General features: G+C 38.5%; 2 protein-coding genes across 2 annotated transcripts; both read left to right on the top strand.

The window, feature by feature from the left end:
- Window positions 1-1,942: 1,942 nt before the first annotated feature.
- LOC145775462 (putative N-acetyltransferase YjcK) lies at window positions 1,943-2,539 on the top strand. Its single transcript, XM_082586759.1, has one exon. The coding sequence runs from the start codon at window positions 1,943-1,945 to the stop codon at window positions 2,537-2,539; it is 597 nt and encodes a 198-aa protein (XP_082442885.1).
- A 2,688-nt stretch (window positions 2,540-5,227) lies between these two features.
- On the top strand, window positions 5,228-12,909 carry LOC145775837 (protein mono-ADP-ribosyltransferase PARP16-like). The gene is made up of 4 exons (XM_082587218.1): window positions 5,228-5,359; window positions 6,505-6,645; window positions 7,974-8,183; window positions 8,346-12,909. The coding sequence occupies exons 1-4, from the start codon at window positions 5,228-5,230 to the stop codon at window positions 8,961-8,963; spliced, it is 1,101 nt and encodes a 366-aa protein (XP_082443344.1). The 3' UTR covers window positions 8,964-12,909.
- The last annotated feature ends 828 nt before the right edge of the window (window positions 12,910-13,737 follow it).

The following is a 13,737-nucleotide window of genomic DNA, read 5'->3' as shown; positions in this document are numbered from 1 at the left end:
TGCTCTAGAGGGAATGAGTTCGATACTTCGTGGAAGCATTTTCTTTAAAATTTTTAACTAAATTTTGACCCGAAGTGATTCAATCGTTAGGCTTCTGCATTTTTGTGGTCAATTTTTAATTTGAGTAGCCAACAGCCCAATTTTTTATGTCTTTTTACATATGAGTAATAAAGTTAGAGTTTTTTAATTTTCTTGCATTTAAGAATTTCTCTGGATAATTTTCCGTTTGTCATAAGAGGATGTGACCGTGTTTGCCGAATTTTTAGTTTGCCAATAAAAAATTGACCACAAGAATGCAGAAGCCTAACGATTGAATCACTTCGGGTCAAAATTTAGTTAAAAATTTAAAAAAAAACGCTTCTGCGAAGTATCAAACTCATTCCCTCTGGAGCACCAGCCCGATACGTAACCTACGCGCCACAGAATCAGTTGAACATAAGTGTTGAATTTAGAACTTATCATATATAGGCACTCTTCTCGTCTTTTGCTTTATAAGAGAAAAAGAAAAAAATGCTTATATAGTGATGTCATGACCGGTCAAGTAGTGTTTCGGATTCAAAGACCGGCGCCGGTCAAATAGCCACTGCCTTCGTTTTAACAAATGATCAATGTAACGCAATAATCCTCATTGTTAAAATTAGAATGCGTATTGTATCCTGCCGAAAAGTTCAGACAACATTATTTCAAGGCAACATTGCAAGGCGTTGAAGTGATGTAAAAATGGCTGCTTTTGCCATCAGCTCGTTAACCACGCCACTCTAATGTGATCTTTAAAGCAATTGCCTGTACTATTATTGTTTCAGCTCTGCATTTGTTTGCGTTAAACAAACAATTATAACAATTCAAATTTAAAATATATATACTTTTGCTGCATTAGCTCTGTTTTTGTCAAGAATTTTGCGGCGGTCATTTATGACCGACCAATTAGTCGGCTTCGGCAAACATTCGAGGTCATTCCGGAGGTCATGACCGCTGGATATTTCGAGGCTTGGATTTTGATCCAAAACATGCTTTAAGCGTTATGTTTAAGCATTATGCGCTAAACCGATTTTGTCTGTATCCATTCTCTCTCTTTTTTTGACAAAGCTTGGTACCCTTAACTTTATTTCTATATTCGTTACTGATAGATGGTCAAATCTGTCTTGATTGAAACATCAGAAATACTTAATAGATGATGACAGTGAAATGAAAACTGTGTGATCACCGAAAAAGCATACAAGAATAGAAAAGCTGTTTGAATGGATCAATTCATCACTGTTGAAAGTGCTGAACCATTCGTTAAAGTTTTTAGGCTAAGGCTTTCATCTAATATCTCACAAACAAACAAACTCTACTTGTAGAACTATTACACGGTTTTACGTTTGATAACTCATTCCCTTTGAAACATCAGCCCGAGAAATATCGTACGCCCCACTGATCCAGTTGAATAAAATTGTCGAATTTAGAACTTATATATATAGGACTTTTTTCTTCTCTTCTTGTCTTTTGTTTTGAAAGAGAAAAAAGTGCCTATGTAGTGACGTCATGACCGGTCAAATAGTGTTTCAGATTAAAAGACCGGAGCTGGTCAAATAGCCGCTGCCTATATTTACCATAATTATATAATATTGTGAATATAGCCTTTGAGATTATGTCTTTTTAAGACAAATTAACTTTAAAATGTTTTCATTTTCACACTGTAAACAAACATACTCAGTGAAGTGTTGCCTGTACATATTGTATCAGATGTAGTATAATTATATATTACCATATTTTCAACAATGAGGTAAACATAACAGCTATTTTATTGCTTGTCCAATGTCCATTAACATCTTTCGATTTTTGTGTATAAATATAGCCACTTACTAGGTATATATTTATTTGCATAAGACCATTAAGTTGAGAAAATTTACTTGCAAAGGCATCACGCGCCTAGCACACAAACATAAATATTGCATGCACAATGTTTTCTTCATCTGCTTCAGACAGTTTTGTGGAATATGAGTATAAAATAAATGACAACATCAAGTTACGTCCTCTCACCATCAATGATGCTGCTGCATCTTTCAGATTAATAAATGAAAATAGAGAATATCTTGGAAAGTTTTTACCATGGGTTGACTTCATAAAAAAGCTGGACGATGAAATTGCTTATATCACTGATTCAATACTTCATATCAAAGAAGGTAAAAAGCTAGAGTTGGGCATTTTTTTGAAAGTGATCACTGAAAACAAAGAAAATTGGAAAATGATCGGAACATGCGGTTTTGTTTCAATTAAAGATAGATGTGGCACCATCGGATACTGGCTAGATGAACGCCATACGAGAAAAGGAGTTGTCACTTCAGCATGCACTTGTTTGATAGAGAAAACTGCTAAGGAAATTGGTCTTTCACGCATTATAGCACATGTGTCACCCAAAAATATTAACAGCAGAAGAGTGTTGGAAAGACTAGGATTTACAACAGACAATGTGATGTTAAACATTGATTTGTATGGAACCCCAAAATATATGCTGTTGTATGTGTGCCCAAATGATCTTTTCGATTCAAATAAATAGACTGAGTTTCAAAAAATCAATTGAGACTGCAGGTAGGATATCATTTTTATATTTCATGTCATGCATTGTGATAATTGTGCCTGCAGGTTAGATATTATTCTGTACATACAATCTAATTTTAACCACATGCTGTATTTTTTTACTTTAGTTAATTAAACTTGAAGTTGTATAATATATATATATCTGTCCAGTTTTAATGTGATAGCATTGCCCAGGGTGGCCAGATTCACCTTGACATGTTGCTAACGCGTTCACACCCTGTCTTTACATTGCAATCAACAAAGAATCTTCTCTTGTTAAGCCAATCTTGGTGCTTACCTTCTCAATTTGCCTTTTCCATGCTTTCTTGACTCTTCCTTGCTTCCTTCGACCTTCCACTTGCAACTCCAACATTCTTTTTAAAAGAATATTATCTGTATCCCTCCTATAAGCAGTAAGCACACCCATAGTACCTCACTCCATTCTCTGTATGCTCCATTGCAATATACAGTATAAACCGCCTAAGGCGACAGCAGCTAACTCGACATTCTGCCTAACTTGATGCTTTTTCCCTGGTCCTGGCAAAATGCTATTAGTTTTGTACACAGCCAACCTGGCTAATTCGACATAATTATGATATCTCGATGTTCCCTTTAATTTGACACCTTTTCCACGGTCCCAGCAGAAGGAATTTCGTGTAAGTCGACAATTTTGATGTCAAACTGAATGTCATGCTGTTCCTTGAATTGTGGATTTTCGGCTTCCAACTGAATGTCATGCTGTGAATAGATTTCCGGCATTATAGGCCAATCGACAATCATATAGGATTGCGTTTTTCTCTGCATTGCATTCTGCTTTTGGCCATTGATCAAGTTTCTTGTGATTAAACTTCGTTTTTCACACTTATCTCATATCTGGCGTCGTTCAGATTATCTAAACAGCCGTTGTCTTCAGTAACAAGAGACAATCTGCTTATTAATGAAAGTTGAAAAATCATGCAGCATTTTCAGCTGTCCAGCCACGATGTTTGCGATGCCTGTTGTTTTTATGGTAGAAACTTATTCTCATCCCAAACTTGTTCTTTCTTGCACAGATGGATAGCATCTACTAATAAGTAAAAAGTACACAGGATTTACCTTATTTGGGGTCCACGTCTTTTAGGCGCTGGTCAAATAGTGGCGTCGCGTCTGGATATTTAGGTGCGGAGCACTGTGGCACCCATTCATTTAGGTGCTATTCCTAGTAAAGTCTGCAGATTGTATCAGCTCAGCTTTGGCAAAACCTAGTCGGGGTTTTGACGGAAAACTAAGTTACTCTTTACTCAAGCCTACCACCCGCTTGAATATAGGCTACAGTATATTTTTTACTGACGTTTAGGGGTAGTTATTATTTGACTTATATAACTAAAAGTGAACTCAGTCATGATCAGAAACTTGAATAATTTATTGATAAAGCTTTCGCCGACGCAAACCTGGATTAACAACAAATAAATGCCGAACACGCCCATTAAAAAGAAAACAATATATTTTTCTGTTCAATACAACATTTTGTGTGAAAAGCATTGGCGGTTTAAGCAGCTTCATTTCCGAAGCCATGACATATTTTTCTGTTCAATCCAACATTTTGTGTGAAAAGCATTCCTGGATAAAGCAGCTTCACTCACTGAAGCCATGACTAACAACAAATAAATGCACGGCGCACGCGCATTAACAACATGTATTTTTGTTCATTCAATATAACATTTTGTGTGAAAATCATTGCCCTACCTGCCAGGTTGATACAATCTGCATACTTTACTAGGAATAGCTGTTGTATTGGCTAGATGGGTGGAAAACCATTGCCCTACCTGCCAGGTTGATACAATCTGCATACTTTACTAGGAATAGCACCTAAATGAACGGTCGTCACAGTGCTCCGCACCTAAATATCCAGGCGCCACAGTGTGCGGCTGTGCGCGCCTATTTGACCAGCGCCTAACTGTCTGCGCCTAAAAGACTTGCTCCCCTTATTTGGGTGGAAAATTCTCATGATGCTTTACTCGACGTTCTGTCTTAGTCGATGGCATGTTTGATTCCTCTTCCGATGTAGAGTTAGATGGTTTCTACGGTAGCTATTAACTTATTATGAAGTCATTGCATTCTTCTGGTGACTGCTGTCTAGGCTAACATAATATGTTAAAAATGATATCCATTATTTTTTATTTCCGACATATTTTTCAGTCAACAAAGGATTGACTTTATCAAGATGCTAAAAACAGATAAACAATATGGTATATTACATGTTTACATTATCTAGCCAATGTTAACAAATAGCCGACTGTTAACTGTAGCATCTTTGTCTGCATTTTCCAAAGTTTAATTTTCAAAGCAGAGTGGAACTGATGATTAAACCACGTATGATATATAAACACTAAACAGTTATTTCTTTACTCTAAATTATAGAATTGTGTTAGTTTGAATATATGCAGATACATATGATCTAAAGTTTACAACCGTAAATTTTGTACGCTGGGTGGTACTAGTCTGGTATTTAGTGGGTTTTATGAGGAAAGTATTTGGAGCTTTACTGCTTTAATGTTTACAGTTTTTTATTGTCAGCATCGTGAACAAAAAACTAAAAAAACTCGTTCTATTTACAGCAACTCAATGTAAATTTTTTGTTTGTAATTCTGAACTAGTTTGACACAATGGTTAGTTGTACTTAAACAAAATGGACATCTTGTCATCCGATCTTCTGATGAGTCTTTTTTCTGCGGCGTTACGTTCATATAAACAAGATAGCTTGCTCAGACCATTTCCTCCGGAATATGTAAACAATGCAGAGAGAGATTTTGATGCTGTGGTAAGTTAGTATTGTTGGTTTTGCATAGAGATGTACCGATACCAATATTTTGGCCGATACCAATATCACTTTTTTAGGCTGATACCGATATTTTGGCCGATACTTTAGTGTTACAAAAAGAAGCAATATTGATATTTGCAAGGAATTATATTAAATGCTAAGTTTTACCTTATTTGTATAAAACTATTAAAAAAAGATTTAAATTGGCAAAATCTTGTGCTAAAACACAAGCCGTGGCACCACCGCGACTGACAGTGACAAATTAGTCTAACACTAAAAAATCCCCTAAAATCAAAATTAGTTGTGTTCAAGTTTGGCGCTTACAATAAATAAATTCCAAAATACGCCACAAAACCAACCAACTTTGGGAATTTATAAAGGAGCAAAGGGAACTTCAAATGGGCAACATTAGGTGCCCAAGGGGGCATTGTTACATCATTATGAGTGACAATAGACGGATTTGGAAGTCCTTGGCACTGAAAGTGTTTTAAAGATTCAAGAATCCAATCTCAACCGCATTGTTGTGTCATAATAGTAGGTTTTAGTAATGAAGGCCACCGTGATTGCGGACTGAGGTATAAGGGAAGAAACATTACATCATCATTGGGGTTTCTGAAAAATTAATAAATTGTTTGTGCAACCTCTCCAATAGGCTATCATAATTGATATTAAGATGTAAAATGTAAACCAAGTCATTTGTGTAGTTGTACAAAAACTATTCGACAAGTAATGTTCAACCTAAGGGCGGTAGGCACTTTAACACGATTTGTATCGCTAGTTCCTGTGTTATTTCTTGGTGGACAAATATGACCGATCTAGATGGTACTTCCCGCGGACATTACATGCTGTGACGATGGACATGTCAGACGTGAATTTCGAGGCGTGAGCCTACTTTATAAAGCTTGGCGATATACAATGGCAGATAGACGCAAACAAACATCATTGCTGACAAACATCAGCATTTTGAATGTGAGCAATCGGTCGGTTAGAAAGTTTGCCCCCTCGGCAATTTTCAAAACCCGGCGCCTATGATGCCACATTCCGTTTTATGGTAGTTGCTGCATTGCTGCAACTGTATTTTTTTTTATTTAAAACTTTGAAATGAAGCATGTGCGACTGTGCGTATCTTTGCTTTTACCTTTCAGAAATCAGAAGTTGAAAAAGTTCCTGAATTTACTGATATAGACTGGAGCAATACAGAAGAGTTTGACAAAAAGACATTAAATTTACTAAAGTGGATTTTAAAACCAAGACGATTCTCAATCAAACGCTATCCTGCCCAAAAGGTAAAGATGATAATAACAATGTGTTTTTTTATAGCACTAATGCACTATAGGCTAGATGGTGGGATAGCGCATGCAAACCTGGTTCGACACCCGGCTTAAGCTGGTTGTTAATAAACACCGCTCACCTCTACCAGGATGTAATAATTTAGGTGTAATTGCTGAAGGAAAGGCGGCCGAGAGAAAGGAACTGGCCGCCCTACTCTTGTTAGTGAACCTTGTCTTCTCATCCCCCGAAGCTCAGTAACTTAGTATGGGCCACCTTTACCTTTATGGCGCTGTATCTATCGCTGAGCTTTATTAAGACGGTATCTTTGCAGCTCAATACATTATTGGGTCTATAACAACTAGAAAAACTACAAATACAAATGCAAAACTACAAACAATCACATGCCGACGAGAAACATTGCTGATAAAAGTTGCGCAAAAGTCTGAGCGTCGACCTACGAAAACTCGAAGACTAGCTCTACATCTGCTTGGGAAGCAGTTGTATTTAAATGCCGTACTACTGCAAATATGTTTCAGGCATTCTTTGCGTTGTACTTACCTGAGTGAACGCAAAAACACGATATCAGTTAATGGATTTTTAATACCAGGAATTTTTAACGTATATACATAACTTCTTATTTTGGCTGCTGTGCTCGAGCAGAAACTCTGGTAGGCCATGCTTGATTGCCGGTAAGAAGAGCGTCGAAGCCTGCATGAGGGTCTACCTACGTGGAATCAGCCACAATTTCCACATGGACCCATGAACGTTTTTTCAAATGTTGTTTTCATGATTTGTTTCACAGAAGCACGTTTTTTCTTTAAATTGAAATCTGTGGTAAATAGCACCATCTGGAGTTATCTAGGTTGCTCTTTACGAATGGATCAGTGACATTTTCGGCAACGCTTTCCAACCGTTAAGCCGCGGCCTAATAGAGAGGCTACTAAAATTATCCCAAGATAATAATAACAACATTTATAACAGGCAATATACATTCGCTGCGACCTCCCAACTGCTCCCTGCAATTTTTCTAAATAAAAAGGTATATGGTACCGCCAAAATACAACTTTTGACAACCTCCGCTTCGAAATGATGCCTCTGAATCGAGCCATTCCTTGCATTATCGCCCTGTCCCCATTGCTTTTCAGAGTGCCAAACAGGATTAAGCTTCAATTCCACTTTTGAAAAATCTCCATTAGGCCTATGACCCGACAGGGTATCAAACCCAGAAATATATCGTACAGAATTGAATGCATTAATACGAATATTTTGCCTGTTTCTTTTTTTATTGTAATGAAATATGTAATAAGTTGCTCTGAAGAACACATTACAACCCTTTCTTCAGTTTTCAGACATCTTGGAACTTGCTGGGGAAACAGTCATTTCCTCAGGGACGAAACCCGACTTTGTGTTTGAAATCGTCTATAACCCTCCGGAAGAAGAGAAGTTTATTAAGAGAAGGGATGAAAGGAACGTGTTGTATGCCTATCACGGCAGCCGGACGGAAAACTTCTACTCAATCCTCCACTCCGGACTTCACTGTCATCTCAATAAGGCAAGCTTGGTCTTTTATCTTTTGTTTTCCTGGGCTTTGTAGGTGGCACAATATCACTAGCTGTGACTTCATACCATTGCTGTTTTAACTTTACAGTAATATATTACTTAGAAAATTGAAGCAACGCATTGTGTAACTCTTTATGTATTGTGCATATTTTAGACTTCCCTGTTCGGTGAAGGCATATACCTTTCTAGCGACCTTCGCATCTGTCAGACGTACAGCCCTGTCGGCCATGGCTGGGAAAAAAGTCTTCTCGGCGACTCATTGAGCTGCATAGCTGTTTGTGAAGTTATTGATCATCCCGATGTAAAATGTTCGGTGAAACGCTCGCTGCAAAATTTGTCTCAGGCTCATGACGCAAGTGATGAAAAGACGGAAAATCACTTGCGAAAACGGGATTCCCCGTCAACTTCTTCTGTCAAAACTGAAGTCACAAACACCAAGCGGTCTTTCATCCCCGGCAGTGAAGGTGGAAAAATTCCTGACAAGTACTATGTAGTCCAAAACAATGACCTAGTAAGAGTGAAATATTTACTGGTGCATGCTCCTCATGCTCAAAAGGATATAATTCGCCAACTACTTGCCGGTAGAAGAGTAGCACCGAAGCCCCCTCGGTATGGTGCTGCTCGGGCACTTATTAATAGATACCAGTTTTCCTTGATCATGCTCCTCTATGTTGTTGTACTTTTTTTCATCAGCATGTGGAACTCGAAAGTACTTTCCAATTGGTGGCAGCGCTTTACCAGTAATGGTGACAAAGATTCCGTTTTATTATAACCTCTTGTGAAATTATTTGGCTTGTGTATCAAGTGATTAGTGATGCTGGTGAACTGACTGCGACACATGGTTTTGGTTTAGCAATGGCAAGTGTTAATATTTGGGTTGTAATTTTACTGATACAGAGATGTATGGTCAAACACTGAACTAGTTTCAAAGGATCGTGGCTAATGATGTTCACACATTTCTGGTTGGTGGCCATTAGACAATTGTATGCAGTTATTGCAAATCATCCATTTGTCCCATTTTTACTAGATGAGACCCAGCATTTGTTCCGCATTAGACAATTGTATAGAATTATCACGCGCTTTATTTCTGAAATAAATAACGAATTCTGTTTTTACAACCACCAGTCCACCACCATAGGATGTCCCAGTTCAGATGTATAATGTTTGATGTTTTCATGCTGATTTTCCAATGTTGAAAATAGTTTGTAAAGTTTAAAAGCCCTTATATCTTGTATGAACATTTGGGTTGGTTGGGGTGTCCGACGTTTTCTTCGTAAAACAATTGTTCGTAAGCAATTGTTCGTAAAATCAATTCTTCGTAAAGCAATTCTTCGGGCATGCAATTGACCGTAATACTAATTGTTCGTAAACAAATGTTTATAAAAGTTAGGCTACAGCTTTAAAAAAAACCAGGTATAATTGTTTACGAACAATCAATTAGGGTAGCCTATATGCTAGAGATGTGCTAATTGTGCTTAAAGACGTGCTGTACCTGTAGAGTGTAGACGAGCAGACAGAGTGAAGAGTCCCTGATTCAGAATGGCATTACAGTTTGTGAGCAGCGAAAAAGGAAAGCCAAAACTTTTGTATAGTGGCCAGCTTTATTACAAAGATTATAGTGCACTTAACGCACAAGAGCAAGAAACTACTTATTAGAAATGTGAGCATTTTAGTAAGAAATGTCCTGCACGAGTAACAACTGCTATGGCAGCCATTGTACAATCCAGAGGTAAGCACAATCATGCTGGTCATGTCGAAGCAGCAAAGGTTATGGAAAATATTCGTTGTGCAGCAAAAGACAGTCGTGATACCCCAAGTTACCTCGTCTCAGCAAAAACTATTGGACTCAGTCAAGCCACGGCAGCAAAACTGCCAAGTGTGCAGAGCATGAAAAGGGCAGTCACCCAAGTGCAATTGAAGGAAAATGCAGGCCCGGCAATCCCACATTCTCTCCGTGACATTGTGCTTCCAGTAGAGTACAAGCAAACGTTTGCTGGTGTAACATTCTTGGCCTATGATTCTGGGCCTGGAGATAACCGTATGGTCCTCTTTGCCACTGAAAGAAATCTGCAGCTTCTTGCCCGTTCAAAGCACTGGTATGCTGACGGCACCTTCAAGACAGTGCCTTCACTGTTTGAACAGCTTTACATAATACACGGACTGAAGGAAAACACTTCAGTGCCTCTGGTGTATGCCCTGCTGGGGGACAAAAGGAGAGGGACATACATTCATCTGCTGCAAAAGATCAAGGAGTTGTTAGGCCACCTGCTGTTCCAGAGACAATCATGACTGACTTTGAGATGGCCATGGTTAATGCAGTAAGCAGAGAGTACCCACTTTCAACTCACCGTGGCTGTTGCTTTCATTTGTGCCAGTGCATTTGGAGAAAGACGCAATCAAGTGGCCTGAAGGAGCAGTACGAGACAAGTGCAGAGTTTGCTCTGAGGCTGCGCATGTTGTCGTCTCTGGCCTTTGTGCCTATTGATGAAGTCAGCCGGGCCTTTGACATTCTCATTGATGAGAGTGTATTACCAGATGTTGCTCAGCCAGTAATTGACTACTTTGAAGACACTTGGGTTGGGCGCCCAGATCGTCGTCAAGGCGCCGTCCTCCAATGTTTGCTATTCAAATGTGGAACTGCTATGATGGCGTCCTCAGTGGCCTTCCCAAAACTAATAATAGCATTGAAGGATGGCACAGAGGGTTCATGTTCCAGGTATCTGCAAATCATCCAGATATTTGGAAGTTCATATCTGCAATCAAGCGAGAGCAAAACCTAAATGAGGTTCGCATTGAACAGTATGTCAGTGGCCAGGCAGGACCCCTTCCAAAGAAGAAGTACAAGGACAGTGCAGAAAGACTAACTAGAGTCGTCCGAACTTGGCGTCAAGACTTTCAAGATGATGAAATTTGTGATTACTTGCGTGGAATTGCACACAATACTTCATACTAAACTTGGCTCGTGGATAATTTGTACGAAGTTACTCAAAGTAGTATTGGTAGTGTAAGCAAAGAATTGCTAAACACAGACAATTGTTGTATTCCAATAAATAACAAAAAATGCGCTTTTTTATTGTGCTTATTTCTTTGTGTCGTCGTAACTTGGTTATTCAGGAAAATTTGCATTACGCACCTTCATCGGAACTTGCAAGACACACCTTGCTGTTGCGAAAAATTGTTCACGAACAATTCACCTATCACCTGTTTACGAACAATTCACCTATACGAAGAATTGATGTATACGAAGAATTGCTTTACGAAGAATTGATTTTACGAACAATTGCTTTACGAACAACTGTTTACGAACAATTCACCTATAACCGTTGGTTGGCTATTTGGAGGAGGGGGTTGGGAGAGGAGTAGAATCTTTATCCTCGGACTGACAAAGCCTCGATAGATTATTCCTGGTAGTTTCGCATACTTGTAGAGGCTTCCACCCAGGGCTGGTTAGTGGTTACCGAGGTTGACAGTTTTCCGATTGTTGAAGTGTTGCTGGGAAATTATTCCATCCATTAGGTGCCGCTGAATGGACAGAAGTCCTTAGAATGCGTTGTACAAGCGCACACCCTGGGAGTCGAACCAGTCGAATCCTAGATGAACTTGTTCCATTACCTGGTGTATGTATTTTGGATGTCTGCTTGATGTTTCTGGTTTCTTGTGTGCTTACCTCTGGATATTCTTACTTATGTTCAATATGATCCTATTACTTCACAATGTTCCGTAAGCTAGTGCAATTCGCTATTACCACAGCGAACTCGCAGCATCAGGCTAAAACAGGTCATTAATATCTACATTGTGAAGTAAGAAACGATCATGCTGCTAAAAGCGAAACTCATTCTATTGCGTTGTCCTGTTAAATGTTGGTCTTTCGAATACCGCGCACTTTTGTGCAGAATGCTGAAACTAAACTTTAATGTTTGTAGAGCAAATTAGTTTCTGTACTTGTCAACAAGACATTTTTAATAGAAATCATTGGAACTTTGAAATTGATTTTGCATTAATTGTTTATGTGCATTTTCGTATTGATTTCTTGTTACGTTTGTTAAGCCTTGTTTCTGGTGATGGTGGGTTTAGTGTCAGCAGCGCGATCAACACTGACCACGACAGATGTCGCTTTAGTCTTGTTCTTTACCTATTTTATCATTTTCCCTCCTATGCTTAGTTGCGTTGTGTGCCTGACATGTTTGTATCGACTGCTTGTGATCTCATTGGTAGTTTTTTCTTTATGCAAATTCTTTTTTGGGGGCTAAGTCCAGTGGCTGCTCACATAGCGTGTAGCATTCTCCGATTGGATCGCTGCATAGGCCTAACGTTGTAAGAAAAGACAAATTACATGACAGCATATATTATATAAAGCCCTTATCGTAGGATTCAGTATTGTTTTGCTTTATTCTTTTCTTGTTCTTTCGTTCCTATTACTGTACTACTATCATCCCTGTATTATAAAATATAGACTATGAAATTTATGACACATTTGCTTATAGGTTAGCCATATGATTCTTCTATTGCATTGTCTTGTGATTCGTGCTTTTATGCAAGCGATTGATCTTGTGGAGTTTCAAACGCGGGTTTTCTCCATTGCACAGGTTGGGTTGTTGATTGAAATGAAATTGTCGCACTAGTTTATTTGTGTTTTGAATGTTGCATTGCAATAGTGACGAGCAACTTCGCGTGTCTACACTAATCAGTTACTGCAAGATAAATCAGCAGCTCATGTCTGTAAGAGTTTGTTATTACAAGTCTTGAGGCTGCTCTTCGATCTTGTGCTATGAATCTGCCTTTTTTTTGTGAATGTGCAGCAGAGGTGTACGGAGTCAGGTTTTTTGGACTCCTAATTACAGAAGAAAAAGAGTCATAACAGTGGTGGGAATCGAACACACGTTATAGAAATGTATTCCTTAGCCCTAACCCTCTAGGCCACGCTGGAACGTTCACTTAATTTACCGTCTACATCGGAACTGTTTGCGCTTTTCTATGTTCTACCTCTAACGTATGATTGGTTGAAACGCTATTCTACCTACGGTACTTCTGATTGGTTGATTGCTTCGAAGTTTACTGGCTCTTTCAAAAGTTATGTTAAAAGTGGCTACCATGTGTCGATCTGTTGGAAGCAGGCTTCCAACCATAATACAGCAGGCAATTGTTAATGGCTGATCTGGTTGGTTGATTTCGAATCTTTATCCTGGGACTGAGAAACTCTCTGAACGGTTAATCCTGGCAGTTTCGCATACTTGTAGACGTAGAGGCTTTAAACGAGAAAATAAAGATAAACGCAGGCTTCTAGTTTGTGCTTGCAAAAGTTGTCATTGGATAAGTTATATATTGCTTGACCCTCTGTCTAATTAAAAAACTAAACCAACACGCAATAATGCAAAAAAATAAACATTTTTGATTGACCAAGTGTAGCATAGTTCGATGTCAGATCATGCATCGATAGTTTTCACTAAGAAACTTCTATTGACCTATTTCTTCAAGCAAGTGTAAAATAGAAAAGCAACAAAAAATCTACCAAATTTAATTACAAAATAGTAGCCTATGGTAGTCTG

Source organism: Aplidium turbinatum, chromosome 8, assembly GCF_918807975.1.
Source record: "Aplidium turbinatum chromosome 8, kaAplTurb1.1, whole genome shotgun sequence".
NCBI classification, from domain to species: domain Eukaryota; kingdom Metazoa; phylum Chordata; class Ascidiacea; order Aplousobranchia; family Polyclinidae; genus Aplidium; species Aplidium turbinatum.
The sequence above is the reverse complement of the archived record's forward strand: the minus strand, read 5'-3'. Positions and strand labels throughout refer to the sequence as shown.

Bases quoted from the DNA above. Each gene is read 5' to 3' on its own strand.
- LOC145775462 (XM_082586759.1), top strand. From the start codon at position 1,943: ATGTTTTCTTCATCTGCTTCAGACAGTTTTGTGGAATATGAGTATAAA.
- LOC145775837 (XM_082587218.1), top strand. From the start codon at position 5,228: ATGGACATCTTGTCATCCGATCTTCTGATGAGTCTTTTTTCTGCGGCG. The intron at 6,646-7,973 runs GTAAAGATGATA...CCCTTTCTTCAG, and splicing joins AACGCTATCCTGCCCAAAAG to TTTTCAGACATCTTGGAACT. The intron at 8,184-8,345 runs GCAAGCTTGGTC...TGCATATTTTAG, and splicing joins TTCACTGTCATCTCAATAAG to ACTTCCCTGTTCGGTGAAGG.